Consider the following 26,041-nt stretch of genomic DNA (forward strand, 5'->3'; position numbering starts at 1 on the left):
TAATCTCATTCTGTCTGCCAAACCATGACACATCTAGATCTTGTTGTCAGTTCCTCTTATGTTTAACCACTTTGCTCGCTGAGCACACGTGTAGGCGTCATCTCTCTTCTATGTGCCACAATTACAGTAATGAACAGGCAGATGTGGTACTCACGGTAAGGAGTTTACATAGAGGAAACAGACAACTACGTTCACAAAACTGTTCTGCCCCTGTCTCACCTCTGTCATGAGAGCTGTCCATCCTCTAACCAGCTATGAGGATGTAAAACAAAACAGAAAAAAGGCTCAACATAAACACTGTCTCCATGGGGCAGTAAGATATAAAATAACCACATCTGAGGTCACAGAACACTTTTTTCAAAGGGAAGTAGAGGTATGTTTTCCAGCTCCTAAATTGTGTTAATAGGCAACCCTCTGCTCTACACCACTGCTCCCCTGCCACACACTTTCTTCCAGGCATCTACACCCCAAACCTGACATGTTAAGGTAGAGAATCAAGTGCTACATATCAGGATTTCTGGATTGCAGTCCTAGCCCTTCCACTGACACTACAGACCCCTCAGAGTGAGAGAAAGAAAAAAAAGAATATTTACTTATTTCTGAAGTCTAAGTAATCCTCTCTATATTGCTAATCTCATTAAATTCTTCCATGTCTATGATGGAAGTGTTATTCTCATTGAACATGTGGGGAAACAGGTTGAAGATTTGACATGGCAGAAAGGTTTTGAATCTTGGACCTCAAATCATAATATTTCCTATTTAGTGAACACCTGCTGTAGTGTTGCCAGGTCTGGTTAGCACTTTACATACTGTACAATTTTGGGCGGCAAATATCACTCTTTTACTGTGGTGAAGCTGTGGTTTAAGGAAGTGAAGTGACTGGCCTCAAGTCACACGTAGAAGCAAGGGCTGGGACTTCAAGCCAGATCTGCATGTTTGAGGGATCTGTGGGTATTCTAGCAGGGTCTGGCTCATAGAAACAGATGTATAGAAATAAATTTTTTCTAGGTGGAACATTATAGATTTTCATGCAGTATGATTTCTGGACAAAATTCAAGTGAAGAATAATTCACCAGTATTTCTTAAAAAAATCAAATGTGAACATTTTCACACACAACTAGTGTTGTATAAATGGGAATAACCTTTCTGGAGGGCATTTGGTAATATTATCGAAGTTCTTTAATGTATAGACCCCTTAACCCCATAATTTCTTGTCTAAAATTTTTCCTAAAGAAGTATTTAAAAGTATAGGCCAGATATATTTTACATTTACAAAAAATTGGAAGCAACCTAAATAACCAATAGTAGGGGATTTCCTAAATAAATTATAGTATGATCCATATGAGTAATAACTATGTATGGCTTTTAATTTTTTTATTGTTTTTGTCTTTTTGCCATTTCTTGGGCCGCTCCCACGGCATATGGAGGGTCCCAGGCTAGGGATGTAACTGGAACTGTAGCCACTGGCCTACGCCAGAGCCACAGCAACGTGGGATCCGAGTCGTGTCTGCAACCTACACCACAGCTCATGGCAACGCCGGATCCTTAACCCACTGAGCAAGGCCAGGGATGGAACCCTCAACCTCATGGTTCTTAGTTGGATTTGTTAACCACTGCACCACGATGGGAACTCCTATGTATGGTTTTTAAAATCACATATTAGATGAATATTATTAAATGGGGAAACCTTATTTGAAAATAATAGATCATAAGTATTGTACGTGGAATGACACCAGCTTTGATCATAAACATAATATACGGATAAAAAACTAGAAGTACATATACCACAATTTTATAGTAGAATTATGGGTGTTTTAAAATAATTTCTAAAATGTTTATCTGCAATAAACATAAATGGAAAAAGAAATCTTTTCAAATAGAAATATATGAGAAAGTTTGTCAGAGACTATTTCTTGTGTGTATGCCTCTATATATTTATGCATATACATTTTAATTGTTTTTGCTAGTAGTTTCTTTTAAGTTTGCTAGCTTTGTTAAAGATCTTACTTCTTGTTTTCACCAAAGCTGTGTTTATTTTCTCAGTCCTCAAATGTTTGTAATTTTGCAGTGGTTGGTTAGTTGAAATGGAAAAAGATACAGCTCATGACCACCTTTCCTTTCCCCGTCAGCATTAGCTTTTACCATATAATTTCCTTTTATCACTTTGGTCAAGAGGAGGGGCAGAAAATTTTGAGTTGGAGTATCATTCAGAGACTACTCATTTCTGCCTTCTGTCTCACAGCCCCTCACACACCCAAGGGATCTAGGATCAAAAAGGCAAACTTCTGTCACCTTTTTGGGTCCACTTTCTCCACCTGCATCACTGAGTGGCACAGACATAGGTAATAACTGCTTTTATTCCCTCAGATCTTTGTACCTGAATATCCTACTAGTCCAACCTATAAAGAAAAGATTCTAGGGAAAAAAATTCTAGGAATGTGGCTTTTTATTATAGATGGCACAAATATGGGATGGATAAAAAACATTCTTTTATTGATTGGATTAGAACCTCATTAATATTAAAGGATGTGACCATTGTAGTTCAGCATTTACGGAACGTTATTTTCTTTTACTCTGCTATGATTTTTCCTTTATGTTATCAAAATATAGAAAAGGAATTTGGGGGGTTAAAATATTTTATATTTGGGTCTAATGTTTTACATATTATCAATCTTCAAGCATTCTGTAATAGAAAAGACTGATTTTCCTTAGGAAAGTAGAAAACGTGAATAATCAAATTTAGAACATTTTGGAAATTAAAAAAAGTGTTAAGGAATATAGTTAAATGTGTAATTTGTTTTCCATATTTCCTGTTTCTTGGATATCATCTTTTCATACTCATTAATACAAGAAGAAAGGCAAATCTAAAATATCTCCATTTAATCATTTTTATATTGATCTATGTTAATATATTGAATCTTTTATGGCTATTAATTAAAGACTGCCTGTCGACAAATTTTATTTTCACATAGGCTTCTCTGGCAACTAGAGGATTATTTCTAAAATTTTAAAATATATAGAATCATTTGGGATTAAAAATATAGGTGTCTGGGGTCTAATAGATTTTTATTCAGAACATCTCTCATGAGATATGGAAATCTGGAATGTTAACCAATTTGCAGTGTTAACCCTCAAGAATTCTTTTACAAATGGTATATGGGATAAAGTTTGGGGAACGCTATAGTAGAGTCATGTTATAGTTGAAAAAACTACACAATGTACTTATCTATTCAGGCCAAGAAATTGTTATTTCAAACTGATATTGAATTACTATTCAAACAATTATAAGAACTTTTTAGTATTTATATGTATATATATTATATATGTCTATATATATGAGTCATATATATATAAGTCAAGATATTTATACTTTTGAAGAATTTTAAAAACAGCATTTTTTATTTTTTGAATAGTATTAAAAGTGTCTCAATAATTTGATATGGTATTACTTTGCCTAACATTTGTGTATGTATGTTGAACATTTTGAGCTAAAATGAATAAGACTTAGCCTGCTTAATCTATTGGTAGATTTAAAAAAATTCTTTCTATATTTTCTAATAATCATGGCCATAATTACCAGAGTATAAATGACTTTAGTAGAAATATTGAAAGTTTTTCATTTCTTATATAAATCAGGCTCGGTTTACATGATTTAGGCACTTGAAGGAGTCAGTAAACACATACACACACACACACATACCTCTTAATCCTGATGTGTTTCTATAGACTGACATTTTAATTTTTCTTTAGACAGATCAAAGTTTTAATGCAAAATATATATCTCTTTTTACTTTAGAGATGAATGACCAGGAAGTGACTTATTCTAGCCTGACATTTCTTCCATCGCCTTCAGAGTCACAAAATAGATTAAGACCTGGTGGTACTCAAAAGCCTGGCAAGACTGATGAAAAAGGTATATGTTTTAAGCATCTAGAGTCCCCTGTCTCTTATGGATTCTCAAACTTTTGACATTCGAAATAAAGAGCTCCTATCTAGGAATTCCCTGGTGGCATAGCTGGTTGAGTGTCCGGCATTGTGACTGCGGTGGCCCCCAGTCACTGCTGTGGCACAGGTTTGATCCCTGGCCCGGGAACTTCCACATGCTGCAGGCCCAGCACTGCCCCTTCCTCCCCCAAAAATTCCTATCTATACTCTGGGTTCTTTACTGGTAATATGAAACCACATGATCTTTAATGGTCTTTTTTTTTTTTTTTTAAGTTTTTCAGAATGGAAAAATTAATGAATTCTTTTAAATTTGAGAAGGTAGTAGAATGATTTCATTCAAATTTGGTCAAGAGAAATTAGTGAGGCCTTTAAAAGTAAAGGACAGACTAGAGTCTCAAGAAAACATTACATTTCCTAGAAAAGTAAGTCTTACGGAATGTTGAAGAAATGAAAAATGTGTTAGAAACAATGTTTTCATTCAGGCAAAAGATATTTAAGGTGTCTTAAATATTTACCAAACCTTGACGGCAATGAAGAAACAAAAACGTTCGAATTAAAAGGGGCATTCTAATTTTTCCGTTCTCTTTCTACCTTCAAGTATTGTTACTAGCTTTAAAATGAGACTAATTTTTACTGTTCTAATGTAATGTCCATCAGAGATAAAATTTTCCAGTATGGGGGACCTTAAAAGTCAGAGGATAACTAGAGCATTGCTAGAGGAAAAAAAAAAAAAAAAAAAAAACTGATGAAAAAGAAAGAAAAGTAGATTTCTAGAAAGTATTTTAAGGCTGAGCGCCAGTCACATTTGCAGCTTCAGAACATCCATTGTTGGCTACCAGTTTCTCAAGAATATTGCCTTGGCATTCCTATCATGGCTCAGCAGTTAACAAACCTGACTAGTATCCATGAGGATGTGGGTTTGATCCCTGGCCTCACTCAGTGGGTTAAGGATCTGGCATTGCCATGAGCTGTGGTATAGGTCATTGATGAGGCTCAGATCCCGAGTTGCTGTGGCTGTGGTGTAGGCCGAGAGTTACAGCTCCAATTTGACCCCTAGCCTGGGAACCTCCATATGCTGTGAGTGCGGTCCTAAAAAGACAAAAAAAAAAGAAAAAAAAAAAATTTTTCCTGCTTTTACCCTCCTCTTCATGATTTCTTCATGATTAGTTGTAATCAAAGCAAGAAGGGATGAATTTTTAAAATCCTATAGGACTATTCTTGTGTGTAGGATTTATACCGTGGTGTTTGTCAGTCAGAAATCTGAAACTTTAAAACTGTAATTACTAGATTGTAAATTAAAACCCTTTGTATGATGTATTTTTATACAATTTCTAGAGAAAATTTTTTTCTATGTTTTAAATGATGTCTAGGTTAAGGTTAGTAGTGAGCCAGGCTCTATCCCTAAAGATCTTTTTTTTGGGGGGGGGTATATCTCAGTGTTTATTGTACTATTCTTTTTACTTTTCTCTCTTTTGAATATGTTTCATAATAAGTAAGAGAAAAGACTATTAAAAAATACCCCAGGGAGTTCCCGTCGTGGCACAGTGGCTAATGAATCCGACTAGGAACCATGAAGTTGAGGGTTCAATCACCGGCCTTGCTCAGTTGGTTAAGGATCTGGCGTTGCCATGAGCTGTGGTGTAGGTTGCAGACGTGGCTCGGATCCCGCTTTGCTGAGGCTCTGGCATAGACTGGTGGCTACAGCTCTGATTCGACCCCTAGCCTGGGAACCTCCATATGCAGCGGGAAGCGGCCCTAGAAAAGGCAAAAAGACCAAAAACAAAAACAAAACAAAAAAACCAAGAAGACAGACGAGGTTTGGATTTCTCTTACATTTATTTCCAAATTACTACAATCATAGGTTATCATTGTCAAAATACATATTTCTGATTCTGGAGCAGATCTTGTGCACAGTGGTCTTGTCAAGGGTTTTAAAGATGTAGAAAGGAGAAACGAGCAAAGACTGCAACTTCCAAATCAATCGTAATTAGTTTAGACCCTCTAATCTGCACAAATACAGTAGAATTATTGTACTCAATTCAATAGGAGCAATTCTAACATAGTATTAGCAAGAGAACAGCAGGAAGCCCGAGTGGTGTACTATTTAAGCAGCAGAATGGGAAAATCTACTCAATAGTTGGTAATAGCATATATGGAAAAAAGAATGGATATGTTTATATACGTATAGCTGATTCCCTTTGCTGTGCACCTGGAACTAATACAACGTTGTAAGATTGTAAGTCAACTATACTCCAATTAAAAAAAAGATGCAGCAGCAGCGGGAAGAACGGCGTTCCATGCAGAGGGAGCGGGATTGGGAAGTCATAGAAAGGGCTTCAGTTGTGCCTAACGATCATTTTCTTCTTTCTTTAAAGAGTTTTCAGTGCTCTGGCATCGCATTGCAGTGATTCTTGGGATCCTCTGTTTCCTTCTGTTGGTAACAGTTATAGTGTTGGGGACAAAGAGTGAGTAACTGAAATACATCCTTCAAGTCTGAGTAACCACTAATTACTAATTGTAGTTAATAATAACACTAATTGTGTAATTGTGTGAGTACGGCTTACTGAAGTAACTACTAATTGTGTAGATTTCTTTCTTTCTTTTTTTTTTTTTTTTTTTTTTGTCTTTTTGACTTTTCTGGGCCGTTCCCGGGGCATGTGGAGGTTCCCAAGCTAGCGGTGGAATCAGAGCTGTAGCCGCCGGCCTACACCAGAGCCACAGCAACGCGAGATCTGAGCCTCCTCTGTAACCTACACCACAGCTCCCTGCAATGCCAGATCCTTAACCCGCTGAGCAAGGCCACAACCTCATGGTTCCTAGTCGGATTTGTTGACCACTGTGCCACAATGGGAACTCGTAATTGTGCAGATATTAATCAAGGGACTATCTCAGGTGGCTCTTTATTTCCTTCTCTTTTCTTTTTATGGCTGCTTCTGTGGCATATGGAAGTTCTCCAGCTAGGGGTTGAATCAGAGCTGCAGCTGAGGCCTATGCCACAGCCACAGCAACACCAGATCGGAGCCGCATGTGTGACCTACACGGCAGCTTGCAGCAATGCTGGATCCTTAAACCACTGAGCAAGGCCACATCTTCATGGAGACTATGTCAGGTTCTTAACCCACTGAGCCGCAGTGGGAACTCCCCAGGTGGCTCTTTCTTGGTGATTTTTCCTCAGACGTAATCACACTGTCATTTACATTTTATTTACCTATTAAAATGTCTCTGAGGCTGTAATGAGCTCTTTCGTTCTCTATGAGACATGGTAACGTTCCTTCTGATACAGACCTTAGTATATTAGTCCCCTGCTTTTCCATGGGGGATACTTTAAGACCTGCAACAGATGCCTGAAATTGCAGATAGCACTGACTCCTGTATACACTATGCTTTTTTTCCTATGCATACATACCTATGATAAAGTTTAGTTTATATTAACCCCGGTAAGAGAATATCCGAATTACCAGCATCACTACTCTTGTACTTTGGGACCATTATTAAGTGAGATAGGGGTTACTTGGATGCAAGCCCTGCACACCTCCAAGTCATCTGATAATGGCTGCTAAGTGACAAAGGAATCATTCCCCTTCCAGGGCAGGAACAAAGAGATGGTGCAAGTTTTCATCATCATACTCAGACCAGCATGCAATTTAAAACTTTTGAGTTATTTACTTCTGGAATTTTCCATTTAATATTTTCACACTGCGGTTGACAGGATAATTGAAACTGTAGATGGTAAAACCACAGATAAGGGGGAACTACTATAATATTTCACCATCTAAATTTAGATTTCTGTGAATCCCAGCAACATATTCTTTGAGAAACAACTGCCAAAAGAAATGATGACTTTCTTTTTAACTTTTTCTAAGTCTATAATGAGGAAATGGTTGGAGATCCCGGGTGGCTCAGCAGGTTAAGGATTTGGCATCATCACTGCTGTGGTTCAGGCCACAGCATGGGTTCGAGCCCTGGCCTGGAAACTTCTGCAGCCTCCAGGCATGGCCTAAAATACATAAAATACATAAAATAATAATAAAAAAGTAAATAGTCTAATAAAAAGATTGATTCTCTGCATGGATGGTAGATGATCTTTAATTCAACCTTTATCTTTCATTTGAGTTACTAATATGTAACACTCAGATAAAATAATGTATTTGGATCTTCCTCTCTTTTATCCTATGGATATTCCATCCACTCCTGTGATTTTAGTGCTCTTTCTTCAGGTTGCTTACAGTAGATGTTCATACCCAGAAGATGCGTTGCTAAATGTTGACTGATTTTTCCTTTGGTACTTAGTTGTAAATGACGTACTAACTGTTAAAAACTGAACCGACTGTTAAGATGTTAGCATCATAATTTTATTCAGAAATCTTTATTTGTTCTACACTTAAGTAGCTAATAGCGAGAAATCTGATGTTTCAATTTATATGGTCAAGTTATTGAGGTATTACTTCCCAAATGTCAAATTACTAATTAAAGTAATGAAATGGGTTGGTTGTCAAAGTGAGATTCTTTTTTTTCCTGTCTTAAATTTCAACATTTATGCATTCTATATACTTTAAAAATTATATCTATGCTCTTAATTTTAGCTTTCCAGTATATTCAAGAGAAACATCAACAGGAGGAAATTCTACGAAACCTCACACAAAAGTACCACCTTATGCAAAATGAGAACTACTTAAATGAGCAACTTTTGACAAATAAGACATTAGAATATAGCATTCTCTACAATCAGAGAAAGGGATGTTGCAGAAAAATGGACGTCTTTTCAAAGCCTTTGCAAAATACAGGTATGGAGGAAATCTTGAAGGAAAAATCACACAGTTTTCCATCACTTCTTCCCCTTCCAAAAACTTTGAGGCTTAATAAACAGGCTTATGTTCTATGCCAGTGATCTAGGTCTGCTAGACAACTTTTAACTTGTGCCTCTTAGATGTAATGTAGGTATTTGGGTTTGCTTATTTCAAATATAGGATTGGGACCCCAGGAGTCATGTTTGGATTAGTAGAATCCAAGTTTCACAAAACTCAGTGGCAGCTCTCGCCTTCCTGCTGCTCTCAGAAGGTGAGACAGTATGTCAGCACTTCTGAACATTTGGATCATTTTGGACCTATGGGCAAATTAGATACTCCAACTTTGTTGCTGACATGAAATATGGAAAATATCAGTAAAAATATGCTCAGGCTAAAATGGGCACAAGGCCTTTTACTTGGAAGCTGTTGTAAAGAGAATTGTGTGTGTATTTCTGTTCTGCATTGACTTGAGATATTTGGTCTTTTTGTGATCCCTGCCATACATCTGCAAGATCTGCTGTAGTGTTGATGTTTGTGCAACTATGTGTGATGATACAATTAAAAACATCCAAGAGATAAGAATATTAAATCTCATACAATAAACTCTGTCATCATGCATAATGATGGAATGAATCGGCCTGGTTAATCAACAACTACTAAATATTTGCTTAGCATTTACAAAGAGATTTTGCACATTTAATACCATTTAGGGATGGCAGTTAGTAGAAATGTACTGTCTCTGTTAGTGAGGAATCAATAATATTTTAATTTGGTATATTATATAATATACGTGAAAAAGAAAAAAATTCCAAAGGAACATTTTAATTTTCTGTAGAAGACATTCTAGGATCTTTTAAAAAAATTTAATTTAATTGTATTATTTTAAAAACAGCTTTTTTAGCAGTATTTTTATTACTTAATGAATTTTATTACATTTATAGGTGTACAACAATCATCACAACCAAATTTTACAGCATGTCCATCCCAAACCCTCAGTGCATCCCCCCCACCCCCCAAACTGTTTCATTTGGAAACCATAAGTTTTTCAAAGTCTGTGAGTCAGTAACTGTTCTTCAAAGAAGTTCATTGTGTCTTTTTTTTAGATTCCACATGGAAGTGATAGCATTTGATGTTGGTGTCTCATTGTCTGACTGACTTCACTTAGCATGATAATTTCTACGTCCATCCTTGTGGCTACAAATGCCATATTATTTCTTTCCTTTTAATGGCTGAGTAATATTCCATTGTGTATATTTACCACATCTTCTCTATCCACTCCTTTGTTGATGGACATTTAGGTTGTTTTCATGCCTTGGCTATCGAAAATAGTACTGCAATGAACATTGGAGTACATGTGTCTTTTCGAGTCATGGTTTTCTCTGGATAGATGCCCAGGAGTGGGATTGCTGGATCAAATGGTAGTTTTATTTTTAGTTTTCTGAGTAATCTCCATACTGTTTTTTCACAGTAGTTGTACCAGTTTACATTCCCACCAACAGTTTAATAGGGTTCCTTTTTCTCCACACCCTCTCCAGCATTTATTGTCTGTAGACTTTTGGATGATGGCCATTCTGGCCAGTGTAAAGTCAGCACCTCATAGTGGTTTTGATTTACATTTCTCTAATAATGAGTGATGTTGAACATCTTTTCATGTGTTTTTTGGCCATCCATATGTCTTCTTTGGAGAATTGTCTGTCTAGATCTTCTGCCCATTTTTTGATGGGGTTGTTTCTTTGGTATTGAGCCGTAGGAGGTGTTTATAAATATTGTATATTAATCCCTTGTCAGTTGATTCATTTGCAAAGATTTTCTCCCATTCTGTGGGTTGTCTTTTCATTTTGTTTAGGGTTTCCTTTGCTGTGCTGAAACTTTTAAGTTTCATTAAGTCTCATTTGTTTGTTTTTGTTGTTACTATCATTACTCTAAGAAGTGGATCTGAGAAGATGTTGCTGTCGTTTATGTCGGAGAGTGTTTGGCCTATGTTTTCCTCTAAGAGTTTTAGAGTATCTGGTCTTATACCTAGGTCTTTAATCCATTTTGAGTTTATTTTTGTGTATGGTGTTAGGGAGTGTGCTAATTTCATTCTTTTCCATGTGGCTGTCTAGTTTTCCCAGCACCACTTATTGAACAGGCTGTCCTTTCTCCATTGTATATTCTTGCCTCCTTTGTCATAGATTAGTTGGCTGTAGGTACGTGGGTTTAATTCTGGGCTTTCCATCCTATTCTACTGACCTATATGTCTGTCTTTGTGCTAGTACCATATGGTTTTGATGACTGTTGCTTTGTAGTATAGTCTGAAGTCCGGGAGCCTGATTCCTCCAGCTCCATTTTTCTTTTTCAGGATGTTTTTGGCTATTCTGGGTCTTTTGTACTTCCAAACAAACTTTAAGATATTTTGTTCTAGTTCTGCGACAAATGTCCTTGATAATTTTATAGGGATTGCACTGACTCTGTAGATTGCCTTGGGTGTGTAGTCATTTTTGGTAATATTGACTCTTCTAATCCAAGAGCATGGTGTGTCTTTCCATCTGTTTGTGTCATCTTTTATTTCTTTCATCAGTGTCTTATAGTTTTCAGAGTACAGGTCTTAAAAACAGCTTTATTAAGGTACTATTAATATGCAAAAAGTTGTGCATAATTAGTGTATGCAATATGATGAGCTTGGACACATGTGTATATGTGTAAAACCATCCACAATTAGGGTAAGAGACATAACTTTCTACTCCAAAAGTTTTCTCATGTCCCTTTTTTATTTGTGGTAAGAACACTTAAGTGAGTTCTACCCTTTTAACAAATATTTAAGTGCACAGTTCAGTATTGTTAATTACAGGCACTATGTTGCACAGTGGGCTTTTAGAAGTTATTCAGCTTGCATAACCGAAACTGTATACCCATTGAATAACAACTCATTTTCCCTCCCCCAGCAACTGCCTTTCTACTTTCTGTTTGACTGCTTTTCATAGCTCATATAAGAGGAATCATGCAGTATTTGCTCTTTGTCACCAGCTTATGTCACTTAACATAATTGTCCTCAAGTTTCATCCATACCATTACATATGGCTGTATTTCCTTATTAAGGGTGAATAATATTCTATTGTATGAACATACCACATTTTTTTCACCTATTGCTGGACATTTGGGTTGTTTCCATTTCTTGACTTTTGTGAATAGTGCTGCAATGTTATGGGAGTGCAGGTAGCTCTTGGCATTCCATAATTTGATGAACCTCACATTACAATTATTGACAGCTGTTAAGATTGTATTGAGTTATGGAGGGATGATCAGTATTTTGATCTGCTTTACAGAATACTGGATGAAAAGAAGTTTAATGTTTCACATTATATATTGTAGGCCATCTCAACGAAGGCCGCTTGAGCTGTTGGAGAGGAAACTTTTATTACTTTACCACCAAAAATCAAGACTGGAGCAAATGTAAAGAGACCTGCAAAAATTATGCTTCATCTCTTTTGAAGATAGATGATAATGATGAATTGGTATTATGGACTGTTACATGTTTTTTTTTTTTTAATCCTCTTGGCCTTTAAACTTACTCCTTGGACTGAGAACATGGGGGAGTCTGGAAAGAGGAGCCTTTAGTTATTTTTTGTGTTATGTCTGTTGAATTAACCAAAAGTGTATAGTTAAGAGTCTCCCCCTCCCATCCCCAAAGATTTTCCTAGTGAAATATCTTTGGTCTTTTGTTCCATCAAGCTCAGTACTTAAGAGTCAAAACCTAAGAACATGAAGACTGTAACACAGGAGCCCCATCTCCTGGTGGGTGGAATAGAAGTTGTCTCTTGAAGATTGCAGTTGAAGGTCTCAGTGTGACGTTCATCAAAATCCCTAGTAAATGTTACCCTCTTGGTGAATGCTCTTCTCAAATACTGTCCTGTTTTCTATAAAATAAAAGATGAAAAAAATTAAGAAAACTCTTCCAGGAGACCCTGCCTGCTAATAGGCAGGTGATCTTGCTACTTACTAAGCATTCAATACATGTTATCAATCATGATGACCATTATTATTTCCAAAGAAACTCCTCTGAAGATGCAGTTTGGGTCCTTGCAATCATATACTTTTCTTAGGACTCTGCAGGAGAACCCCTCACAGAGAAGCATGACTTTCCTTTGATGAAGTATTCAACCTTTTGGTAACTTGTAGCCTGGAATGAGCAGTTATTTTAAATTATAAGGTGGCAGCAAAGAACCCAAAGGCAACACAGTCTAGTAGTTATTATTGGGAATCCTGGAGCCAGACTGCTTGGGATCAAATCCAGTTCTGCTGCTTATTAGCTGGGTGACCTGGAGTAAATTGCTTAATCTCTCTAGTCCTCAGTTTTCCCACATGGAAAATGTAGATAATAATGAGAAACATAAAAGTGGTAACAGCTTTACAGATCAGCTTCATACGATTTTCATTGCATCTGTAGGTAACATTTACTTGACCAGTATTTGTTTATATTATATCAATATATATATCTTTCAAGAAAAATTGTAAAAAGAGAAAATACAGTGATGGTAATATCAGTATATTTTTAATGTATTACTAGTAATAACTGTCCACACACATAAAAACTGTTCACACAGAGAAATGTTTGCCACGATCCATCTGAAACTTCTACTTATCATTCAGGAAACCAACATGAAATTTGTATGCAAGTCTAATAGATGTTTTAAATCATAACATAAAAGAATTCATGATATCAAGTCATAAAATAATTTTTTATGTTTGTTGCAGTAACAGTTAAATTTAAATCTACTCATTAGAAACATAAAATAATTTTTTATGTTTGTTGCAGTAACACACAGTTAAATTTAAATCTACCCAATAGAAACATATTGTAAATCCGTTAGAAATATATTTGGTCATTAAATCAGACATTATGTACGATGTCACTTTGATCTCTTACATTTTCTCACATAGTAAATATTTCTAAGTATTAAATACTTCCCCTTTTCCCTTCACCCCCTTCAACTAATGAAGCAAATGCTTTCTCTTATAAAGCCAAAGGCTCTAATGTGACATGTCTCTACAATCATTCATTATTTTAATAAATTTGTTTTAATGATTCCTTTTTTCACTTGGAATATGTAATGATTGTTTTTCTTTATCCTTACAGTTTTCTGGAGCATGATTTTGAATGGTTTCATAAAGTGTCATAATTATTTAACAACTCTCCTATTTGTTAGCTGTTTAAGATTTAAAATTTTTCTACACTTTAAATAACCTCTGAAAGTGGCAGCCATTTTTAATGTAAATAAATAACCTACTAGGAGAAAATTTCTTTGGGAAATGAAAATACAGGGATTCAGGGGAGGTTTTTTTTTTTTTTTTTTTTTTTAAGGAAGGCAGGATGAAATATGATGTAGAAATTAGCAGACCACTGTTCAGAGAAATAGTGGGATCTTTTACCTGTCTTTATTTTCATTCATCTGACAGATGGGAATTTAAGTCACATCGGTTTTGTTTCCTTTACATAGATTTTCCTTCAATCCCAGATTTACCAAAATTTCTACTGGATTGGATTATCATTTAATGAAATGGAAAGTAAATGGAAATGGATTGACAATAGCACATCTTATGGACTGTAAGTTTCTGGGCTGCATTCAAACTCTAATACAGGTGTTGGGTTGGAAAGAGCACATTTAAAAAGAATTTTCTCTTACTTTGCATAGCTTAACTCATTTTCTAAGTAGAGGTCATTAGTATGAATAAGGAGAGTAATTAAGAAAATGTTTTAGGAAGTATAGTTAAAAAGGAAGAGAAGTGTTGTACAGAGTTATTATTAATAAAAAATTTATGATTCTCAGAAGTACATGTTATGAGGTGTACAAAAGAAAACAAAATCATAAGGTAAGATTGTACAAAGTAATTGGGTTATTCTGACTTAGTCATAGTGATCCTTCATACAACCACAAATGAGTGTTTTGAGTATCCCCCAAATTCATTTGAACCTCATGTATATTATTATTTTATATTAATTATAAATTTAAAGAAATATGAGTTCAAGCATACAAGTGTGCACGCACATAAACACACACACACACACACGTCACTTTAGTCCTCCTAAGTGTGTATTTTGTAAACTCTACATTTATTATAATGTACTGTTAAACAGTTCAATGATTTTTCAAAATCGTAACTGTTACTTTTCTTTAATTATAGGAAAACTCTAACATTTTCAAATCTTCTAGTTATTCGTATTTACAGGCTATTTTTTTTTTCTTTCTTTCTTTCTTTTTTTTTTTTTTTTTGTCCTTTTAGGGCCGCACCCACGGCATATGGAGTTTCCCAGGCTAAGGGTCTAATTGGAGCTGTAGCCACCAGCCCGTGCCAGAGCCACAGCAATGCAGGATCCAAGCCATGTCTGTGACCTAACCACAGCTCACAGCAATGTTGTATCCTTAACCCACCGAGCAAGGTCAGGAATTGAACCCGCAACCTCATGGTTCCTAGTCGGATTCGTTAACCACTGAGCCATGATGGGAACTGTTTCTATTCCTTGAAAGACATTAAACATACTCATTTTATGTTTGGTATCTGACAATTTATTTATTTATTTATTTATTCATTCATTCATTCATTTACATTCACATTTATTTTTAATTCCTAATTTCTTTATACAGTGGAGACATTCTTTTTTATATATAATGATTTTATTTTTTTGATTATACTTGGTTTACAGTGTTCTGCCAATTTTTTACTATACAGCAAAGTGACCCAGTCACACATACATATATACATTATTTTTCTCACATTATCCCCCACCATGCTCCATCACAAGTGACTATATATAGTTCCCAGTGCTCTACAGCAGGATCTCACTGATTATCCATTCCGAAGACAATAGTTCACATCTATTAACCCCAGATTCCCAGTCCATTCCACTCCCTGCCCCTCCCCCTTGGCAACCACAAGTCTGTTCTCCAAGTCCATGAATTTATTTTCTGTGAAAAGGTTCATTTGTGCCATATATTAGATTTCAGATATAAGTGATATCATATGGTATTTGTCTTTCTCTTTCTGACTTACTTCACTCAATATGAGAGTCTCTAGTTCCATCCATGTTGTTGCAAATGGTATTACTTTTTTTCTTTTTTATGGCTGGGTAGTATTCCATACACCACATCTTCCTAATCCAATCACCTGTCAATGGAAATTTGGGTTGTTTCCATGTCTTGGCTATTGTGAATAGTGCTGTAGTGAACATATGGGTGCAAGTGTCTTTTTCAAGGAAAGTTTTGTCTGGATACATGCTCAAGAGTGGGATTGCTGGATCATATGGTAGTTCTATGTATAGTTTTCCGAGGTACCTCTGTACTGTTTTCCATAGTGGTTGTACCAATTTATGTTCCCACCAACAGTGTAGGAGGGTTTCCTTTTCTCCACACCCCCTCCAACATTTGTTATTTGTGGTCTTATTAGTGACGGCCATTCAGACTAGTATGAGGTGGTACCTCATAGTAGTTTTGATTTGCACTTCTCTCATAATCAATGATGTTGAGCATTTTTTCATGTGCTTATTGGCCATCTGTATATTTTCTTTGGAGAAATGTCTATTCAGGTTTTTGCCCATTTTTCAACTGGGTCATTTGTTTTTTTGTTTTTTTTTTTTTTTTTTTTTTTTTTTGCTGTTGAGTTGTATAAGTTGTTTGTATATTTTAGAGATTAAGCCCTTGTGAGTTGCATAATTTGAAACCATTTTTTCCCATTCCATACATTGTCTTTTTTTTTTTTTTTTTTTTTTTGTCTTTTCTAGGGCCACACCCGAGGCATATGGAGGTTCCCAGGCTAGGGGTCTAATCGGAGCTGTAGCCGCCAGCCTATGCCAGAGCCACAGCAATGCAGGATCTGGGCCAAGTCTGTGAACCACACCACAGCTCATGGCAATGCCGGATCCTCAACCCACTGATTGAGGCCAGGGACTGAATCTGCAACCTCATGGTTCCTAGTCAGATTTGTTAACCACTGAGCCACGAGGGGAACTCTGTGTCTTTTTTTTTTTTTAATGGTTTTATTTGCTGTGCAAAAGCTTGTCAGTTTGATTAGGTCTCACTTGTTTATTTTCGCTTTTATTTCTGCTGCCTTGGGAGACTGACCTAAGAAAATATTTGTTAAGTTGATGTCAGAGAATGTTTTGCCTATGTTCTTTTCTAGGAGTTTGATGGTGTCTTGACTTACATTTAAGTCTTTAAGCCATTTTGAGTTTATTTTTGTGCATGGTGTGAGGGAGTGTTCCAGATTCATTGATTTACATGCAGCTGTCCAGTTTTCCAGCATCACTTGGGATGTAAGTGTCTGGGTTTATTTCTGGGTTCTCTATTCTGTTCCATTGGTTGTATGTCTTTTTGTGTGTGTATGCGTACCACACTGTCTTGATGACTGTGGCTTTGTAATATTGCCTGAAGTCTGGGAGAGTTTTGCCTCCTGCTTGGTTTTTGTTCTTCAGGATTGCTTTGGCAATTCTGGGTCTTTTATATTTCCATATAAATTTTTGGATTGTTTGTTGTAGTTGTGTGAAAAATGTCATGAGTCATTTGATAGGGATTGCATTGACTCTGTAGATTGCTTTGGGTAGTATGGCCATTTTTATGATATTAATTCTTCCAACCCAGGAGCATGGAATATTTTTCCATTTCTTTGAATCCTCTTTAATTTCCTCGATGAATGTTTCATAGTTCTCAGCATATAAGTCTTTCACCTCCTTGGTCAGGTTTATTCCTAGGTATTTAATTTTTTTGGGTGTGATTTTAAAAGGTATTGTATTTTTATATTCCTATTCTAATATTTCACTGTTAGTATACAGAAATGCAACCGATTTCTGAGTGTCAATCTTGTATCCTGCTACTTTGCTGAATTTGTGGATCAGTTCAAGTAGTTTTTGTGTGGAGCCTTTAGGGTTTTTGTATCCTTAGTATCAGGTCATCTGCATAAAGTGACAGTTTTACCTCTTCTCTTCCAATTTGAATACCCTTTTATTTCTTTTGTTTGTCTGATTTCTATGGTTGGCACTTCCAATACTGTGTTGAATAAAAGTGGTGCGAGTGAGCATCCTTGTCTTGTTCCAGATTTTAGTGGGAAGGCTCAGCTTTTCTCCATTGAGGATTATATTGGCTGTGGTTTGTCATAAATGGCTTTTATTATGTTAAGGTATGTTCTCTCTATACCCATTTTGGTAAGAGTTTTGATCATGAATGGATGTTGGACTTTGTCAAATGCTTTTTCTGCATCTATTGAGATGATCATGTGGTTTTTTTACTTTTCTTTTGTTAATGAGGTGTATGACGTTGATTGATTTACATATGTTGAACCATCCTTGTGCACCTTGGATGAATCCCACCTGGTCGTGGTGTATGATCTTTTTTTATATGTTGTTGGGTTCAGTTGGCTAAAATTTTGCTGAGAATCTTTGTGTCTATGTCATCAAATATATTGGCCTATAATTTTTCTTTTTTGGTAGTTCCTTGTTTGGTTTTGATATTGGGGTGATGTTGGCTTCATAGAATGTCTTTGGGAGTGTTCCATCTTCTTCAACCTTTTAGAAAAGTTTAAGAAGTATGGGTATAAGTTCTTCTTTGTAGACTGGTAGAATTCACCTGTGACGCCATCTGGTCCTGGACTTTTGTTTGTGGGAGTGTTTTTATTACATATTCAATTTTATTTCTAGTGATCAGTCTGTTCAGTTGATCTATTTCTTCTTGATTTGGTTTTGGTGGACTGTATGTCTCTAGAAAGTTGTCCATTTATTCTAGGTTGTCAAATTTGTTGGCATACAATTGTTCATAGTATCCTCTTATGGTTTTTTATATTTTTTCACTATCCATTGTGATTTCTCCTTTTTCATTTCTGTGTTGTTTATTTGGGTTTTTTCTCTCCTCTTCTTGGTGAGTCTGGTCAGAGTTTTGTCAATTTTGTTTACCCTTTCAAAGATCCACTCTTGGTTTTATTGATTTCCTATCTGATCTTTATGATTTCCTTTCTTCTGGTGATTTTAGGTTTTGTTTGTTCTTCTTTTTCTCATTCATTTAGGTGGTTGGTTATGTTGTTGACTTGAGATTTTTCTTCTTTGAGGAAGGCCTATGTCACTATGAACTTCTCTCTAAGCAGCACTTTTGCGACATCCCATAGATTTTGAATGGTTGTGTCTTCTTTAACATTTGTCTTGAGCTATTTTTTAATTTCATTTTTGATTTCCTCAGTGACCCATTGGTTTTTTAGTAGCATGTTGTTAAGTCTCCATGTAGTTTTTTTTTTCTCATTTCTTTTCCTGTAGTTGATTTCTAGTTTCACGCCATTGTGATCAGAGAAGATACTTGAAATAATTTCTATACTCTTAAATTTTGTGCCCCAGTATGTGGCCAATCTTTGAGAATGTTCCATGTGCACTTGAGAAGAATGTATATTCTGATTTTTTTGGATGTAATGTACTGAAAATGTCAATGAAGTCTAACTTTTCTATTGTGTTATTTAGGATCTCTGATTTTCTGTCTAGAGGATCTGTCCTTTGATGTGAGTGGGGTGTTAAAGTCTCCTACTATTATTGTATTCCCATCAATTTCTCCTTTTATGTCTGCTAGCATTTGTTGTATGTATCTGGATGCTCTTATATTGGGGGCATATATATATATACTGATGATTATAATATCCTCTTGTTGAATGGATCCTTTTATCTTACATAGTGTCCTTCTTTGTCTGTCTTTATAGTTTTCATTTTAAAGTCTATTTTGGGTGGGGGAAAAAACTGTAACTGCAATGTATACATCTAAGGATAACCTGACCCCCTTGCTGTACAGTGGGAAAAAAAAATTACCAGAATAAAGTTAGGTAACACACACACACAAAAATAAAGTCTATTTTGTCTGATCTGAGTATTGCAACTCCTACTTTCCTGTCTTGTCCATTAGCATGAAATATCTTTCCCCATTCCCTCACTTTCAATCTATATGTGTCCTTTGCCCTAAGGTGAGTCTCTTGTAGAAAGCATATTGTAGGCTCTTGCATTTTTATCCAATCTGCCACTGTGTGTCTTTTGATTGGAGCATTCAGTCCTCTGACATTTAAATTAATTATTGATAAATACATATTTACTGCCATTTTAAACCTTGTTTTCCAGTTGATTCTATGTTTCTCCTTCCTTTCTTTTTTTTGGTTAGATGATTTTTATTTATTTTACGCTTGCATACTTTTCTTTTTAGTTTTTGTGGATGTAATGTTTTTTTTGATTTGTGGTTGCCCTGTTTTTCAAGTATGTTAACCCCTGCTTATATCTGCTTGCTTTAGCCTGAGAGTCATATAGGCTCAATCACAGTATTTAAAAAAAAGAAATCTAGATTTTCTTACTTTCCTTCCCCACATTTTATGATCTTGAAGTCCTTTTTAACATCTTCAGGTATGTCCTTTTGCTGTTCCTTATGTTTACTATCACTTTTTTCTTTCTCTTTTTGGATCTGTATACTGGTTTATTTAAGCAATTGCTTTCCAGTTGTGATTTCCTACATCCTATTTCTCCTTACTTCTTTTTTATTTAAAGAAGCCCTTTCAGTATTTCTTTTGGAATGGGTTTAGTATTGTTGTACTCTTTGAGCTTTTGTTTGTTGGAGAAATTCTTTATTTCGCCTCTATTTTAGATAATATTCTTGCTGGGTAGAGTATTCTAGGTTGCAGATTTTTTCCTTTTAGAACTTTGAATATATCTTGCCACTCTCTTCTGGCCTGTAGTGTTTCTGTAGAGAAATCAGCTGATAGCCTTATGGGGGGTTCCCTTATATATAATTTACACTTTGTGTTTCTCTTGTTACCTTTAGAATCCTCTCTTTAATTTTTTCATTTTTATTATAATATGTCTTGGTGTGGGCCTATTTGGGTTCAAATTGTTTGGGGCCCCCTGTGCTTCCTGTATCTCAATATCTGTTTTTCTTTAGATTTGGAAAGTTTTCAGACATAATTTCTTCAAATATATTTTACTCCCCTTTTCTTTTTCTTCTCCTTCTGAAATTCCATTATGCATAAATTGACCTGCTTTATATTATCCCATAGATCTCTTACATATATTGCTTTAATGTTTTTTAATTTGAATCTCTGTCTGCTGTCCTGATTTCCATTATTCTATCTTCAAAGTCACTAATTTGTTCCTCTGCATTATTCATTCTGCTCTTTAGTGCCTTTAGCTCAGTTTACATCTCTGCAAATGAATTTTGTAATTTTTCTTGGTTCCTCCTTATATTTTCTAATTCCTTTCTAATGTAATCTGCATTACTGTTTATATCTGCTTTTAATTCCTTCATATTCACCCTTAATTCCTTCAGTATTTTCACTATCTCCCTTTTGAACTCAGTGTCTGTTAGACTGCAGAGGTCTGTTTCATTGTTTGTTGCTTCAGGTGAATTCTCCTGTTCTTTTAACTGGAAGTGGTTCCTGAGCTTCTTCCTTTTACTTATATTTTTCTTTTTCTGTAAGTTTAGCGAAGCCAAACTGTAGTCTTGGAGGGCTACTTCTATGCAAGAGTGCACCTTTGTATTTTGTGGGGGGTTACTATTTATTTTTGGTGTGGGAGTTTGGATATTTGCTGTCTCTTTCTTCAGTGTGTTCAGGCTTTATCCCCATGGTGCTGAGTGTGTTTCTAGGAAGAACAAGGCAGTGGGTAAGGCTAGTAGTCAGTGCCTGGTTGATGGGTTCTTGACAGTAGCAAGGATCTGCCAGAAGGTGGTGCAGGCTACTTCTAGTTGCAGGGCCCTGGAAAGTGGTAATAAACCTCAGGCAGATTTAGACTGTGCCAGAAGCATTTGGCATTGGCAGTGGCAGGTGTGTGAGTTCCCAAGTGAGAGCAACAACAGATGGTTTTCTGTCACAGTGCCCTCCTCTGTGGAGGCCTCTTAGGTGATTGGGGCCATAAATGGTGCCTGTTCACAGACCCCTAGTGCTGGTAGGCCACACCCACCTCTGGAGTCAGAGATAAATGTGGTGGTTTGCCCCACCACCTGTAGACCACACAAGAAGCACGCTTTCCTGCTTGGCCCAGGCTGGAGGTGCTGCACAGGCTGCTCCTAGTTGCAGGGTCCTGGGAAGTGACAGTGATCAAGCATGTGTGGGCACTGCCTGGAGTGTTTGGCAGTGGCAGCAGTAGGGTGGGTGTGTTCTCAGGGGAGTGAGAGCAACAACGGGTGATAGTCAGTTGTACTGCCCTCTTTTATGCCAACCTGAGGTGACTGGGGCCACAGGTAGAACCTGTTAACAGACCCCTAGTGGTGGCAGGCCATTCCTTCCTCTGGTTTCTGAGATGATTGCTGTGGTTTGTCCCCACTGCCTGTAGATCATGCAAGAGGCACTGCAGGTATCTGACAATTTTAAAAGTTGACCTTTTATGGGTCTAACTTATTATTTCTACAGGCTTCTATTCACGAGCCATTGTATTTGCAGTGTTTAGTGATTTTATTTTACTTTTTTGAGTTGCTGTGAAAATTATTCAAGAACTGTGATGAATGTGCCTTCCTCAAGAAAGAACTTGCTTTCATTGGATGCCTTAGAGCACTGTGAATCTAAGCACTTTTTAATTTTAAATTTGAGCCCTGCAGGTATTGTAGTTCTGGGCTGCAAACCTACAAGAGATACTATGCAGGAAACAACCTTGATATAATCTTAGCCCATGAGTACATTTTCAGGCAAACAATCTCAGAGGTCACAAAACGAAAAGGTCATGGGCCAAAATAAGAGGCTCAAATCACACAGTTAACTGAATCAATTGAAAACCAGAGTGCTTGAGTTCTCTGGTGGCTCAGAGAGTGAAGGAGCTGGTGTTGTCACTGCTGTGGCAAAGGTTTGATCCCTTGTCCAGGAAGTTCCACCTGCCTGGGGAGGGGCCAGCAAACAAACAAACAAAACCCCACATAGCTCTATGCAAAGGGAAAGAAGTGGAATAGCTTATTACATTTGGATGGGACGGGACAATTCGTCACAATGAGGATGAGAGGCAAAGGGGTGAAAGGATCACAGGAATCCTGAGTTATGCCTTCTTCATATGGCCAGGCTCTGCTGCATTACCCTACTCTGATGTTGATGTGTGTTTCTAGGACAATACTTAAAGTTTGAGTAAGGGGGTCCAACAGACAGAAAGTTCTTATGGCTAGCACACACATTATCTCTCTTTGGTGGATACAGTGGCATGTAATCCTGGTCAGAGCTGTAGATTTCCACTTAAGCTGATGAAAAGTTATGGATTTTATTTGAGTTTCTTAGGCAGAGGGCCAGAATGAGTGTCACCAATGGGTGGCAAACTCAAGACCTCATGAATGTTGAGTATCTGTGTGCATCATGTACGTTTGATGTATGTTATAGTTCTCACCTACTCCACCACTTTGCTGAAATATTTTTCAATGAATTTTCATGTTTCAGTTAATAACTATTAGCTATGGGGTGGGGAAGGAAAAGAAATAAAACACATAAAAACATCAATTATACAACTTCATCTCTGACTATATAATATTCCAATTCTTTCTTCTCTTTAAAGTATATGCACATCAGATCTAGTTATCAGTGTCACAGAAATTCAGTTCCTCTCCTTTTAATCTCTCATTTTTATTGAAATAATGGACATATGAAAGCAGGTTGCTCTATCATGATCCCAACATAGCAATATTGCCTTCTGATAAAAAAAATTACCCATGGGGAACAAAATGGGAGATTATGGGTGTGATCAAGAGGGTATTATTCTATTTACTAGGCTAGACCAGAAGAAAATCTTTTAATGATGAAGTTCTGGTTAATATTTCCATATTCCAGATCTTTAGGAAATTGAGTTATAAATATGATGTATGTTATTGGAAGCTCCAGAATTAACAGTTGGCCATGTATATTTTCTATTTTCCAGTAATTTGAAGATACGGAATTTTTCTTCTGGAAGAGGAGAATGTGCATTTTTAACCTCAACAAGAGTAACACATATTAGTTGCTCTAATACCTACAGTTGTATCTGTAAGAAAATTATTGATTTCTTCAACTGACACTGAGAAGAAAAGGTGAAATGAAATTTTGTTGGTTTTTTTGGTCATTGGTTTCCTATAATAATTTGTGGTTAGTTGCAAATGAATGTTTTTGACTGCAGGATTCAGGCCATTGTGGAAATAAAGATGAGCTTGAAGAGGAAGAAATTGCTCTTTTGCACTATGATTTAAGACAGCAGATGCCACCTGTCTTCTTGGGGAAGAGAGAATCATTTTGTCTTTGGAGAGCAGTTACCCTTCTCTGGAATAGCCTTGAGGAATTACCCTCTTTTCTCCTGAAACATCCATAGAACCAATTAGGGAACTCTGGTAAATAGCCTGGAGCTTTTCCTTATCAGTAGGGTAAATCATTTTAATAGACTGTGGCTTTGAGAGATCACAATTAATAAATAAAAAAATGATGATCTTCCCTCCAATCCCATCTAAATTTTAACTCCATTAAAAAACAATTTTTCGGGAGTTCCCGTCGTGGCGCAGTAGTTAACGAATCCGACTAGGAACCATGAGGTTGCGGGTTCGGTCCCTGCCCTTGCTCAGTGGGTTAACGATCCGGCGTTGCCGTGAGCTGTGGTGTAGTTTGCAGATGCGGCTCAGATCCCTCGTTGCTGTGGCTCTGGTGTAGGCTGGTGACTACAGCTCTGATTCGACCCCTAGCCTGGGAACCTCCATATGCCGCAGGGGCAGCCCAAGAAATAGCAAAAAAAAATAATAATAATAATTAAAAAAAATTTTTTTCTATAATTTTTAATTTACTGCATACTTGAAACAATAGTATAGGGAACTTTCACATACCCTTTACTTATAGTTACCATTTGTTTATTATATTTTACTCTATTTGCATGTGATAGTATTTATTCCTCTCTCTGTCTCTCCTTGTTGATTCATTTGGTAATAAATTCAGGAAATTATGTCCCTTTGTATAAATATGTCACAAGAACATACAGTTGTCAAAATTGATACAGTACTACGATTTCATCTATAGCCTATACTCAGATTTCCTCAACTGTCCCTGTAACGTCATTTATACTTGTTTTTCCTCTTTGTTCAGGTACAATTAGGTGTGCTGTTAAGGAGACTAAAGTTGTCTCCTTTAATCTGTGACAGTTCTTCACAATTTCTTTGTCTTTTTTGACCTCGACATTTTAAAAATCAACTTTATCGTGTTACTCATTCATGTAATAAAATGCTCTCATTTTAAGTCATGAGGTTAACGGGTTTTAAACAGAAATACGTTTTTCAAACATCATTGAATCAAGACACGGAACGTCTCCATCACTTTCAAAAGTTCCTTTCTCCCTCCCCGCACCCACTTGGTCTCAGGCAACCAGTGATAAAGCTTTCTGTGACTATAAATTAATTTCACCTCCTGTGTTACAGAATTTTGTATATCATGTGTCTTTTGTATATGGCTTGTTTTTTTTTTTTTTTGCTTAGCATGTTTCTGAAATTAACCCATGTTCTTTCATGTATTAGAATTCATTCTTTATTGTTATTGAGTAGTACTCCATTGTATGGATATATCACAATTTGCTTATCCACGTTTGGACATTTGATGTGTTTTTAATTTTTGGCTGTTATGAATAAATCTACCATGAATGTTTATGTACAAATCTAGTTCTGGATGTGATTTCATTTCTTTTTAACTAAATATATAGGAGTTTGAGTTCTGTGGTAAGTTCGTGTTTAATTTTATATAAGAAACTTCTAGATTGTTTTCCAGTGTGGTTGTATCATTTTACTTTCTCAGTAGCAACATATGAGAATTTCAGTTACCCCACATCATGGCCAGTACTTGATCTTGTCTGTCTCTTCCTTCCTTCCTTCCATGGCCTGATCAGACTCAGATATGTGATACTAGTTGCAATTATGACCTACCCCACAACTACAGCAGCAGGGCCAGATCCCTTAACCCACTGTGCCTGGCCAGGGATCCAACCTGCATCCTGGCACTGCAGAGACATTGCTGATCCCATTGTGCATGGCAGGAACTCCTTTTTTCTTTTTGTTGGACTTGTCTCTCTTATTGTGGAGTTGTAAGTGTTTTTTAACACAATTTGGAAACAATTTTTTTGTTAAGTGTATATTGTACAGATTTGTAGGTGTATGTTTGAAAATGTTGATAAGCGTAATTTAATCTTTTTAAATTCTTCTGACAACATCAAGATCACAGAGATTTTTCTCCTGTTTGCTTCTAGAACTTTTAGAGTTTTAACTTATATGTTTGGCTCATACCCATTTCAAGTTAATTTTTGTGTGCTATAGATATCCAGTTGTTTTACACTATTTGGTCAAAGACTTTCCTTTGCTTTGAATTGC

The 26,041-nt window shown here is 36.3% G+C and overlaps 1 protein-coding gene across 2 annotated transcripts; it reads left to right on the forward strand.

Moving 5' to 3' along the window:
- The first annotated feature begins 2,222 nt into the window (after window positions 1-2,222).
- LY49 (killer cell lectin-like receptor subfamily A, member 1) lies at window positions 2,223-25,335 on the forward strand. Of its 2 annotated transcripts, XM_085024785.1 has the most exons (8): window positions 2,223-2,342; window positions 3,797-3,913; window positions 6,321-6,410; window positions 8,529-8,729; window positions 12,084-12,226; window positions 14,210-14,316; window positions 23,593-23,740; window positions 23,827-25,335. In XM_085024785.1, exons 2-7 carry the CDS (start codon window positions 3,799-3,801, stop codon window positions 23,723-23,725), a joined length of 789 nt encoding a protein of 262 aa, XP_084880911.1. In that variant the 5' UTR covers window positions 2,223-2,342; window positions 3,797-3,798; the 3' UTR covers window positions 23,726-23,740; window positions 23,827-25,335.
- Window positions 25,336-26,041: the final 706 nt, after the last annotated feature.

The sequence above is a fragment of the Sus scrofa genome, chromosome 5 (assembly GCF_054392235.1).
Source record: "Sus scrofa isolate SSC_HxYL_T2T_F1_AM1 chromosome 5, Sscrofa_HxYL_maternal_Yorkshire_Landrace_v2.0, whole genome shotgun sequence".
Taxonomy (NCBI): Eukaryota; Metazoa; Chordata; class Mammalia; order Artiodactyla; family Suidae; genus Sus; species Sus scrofa.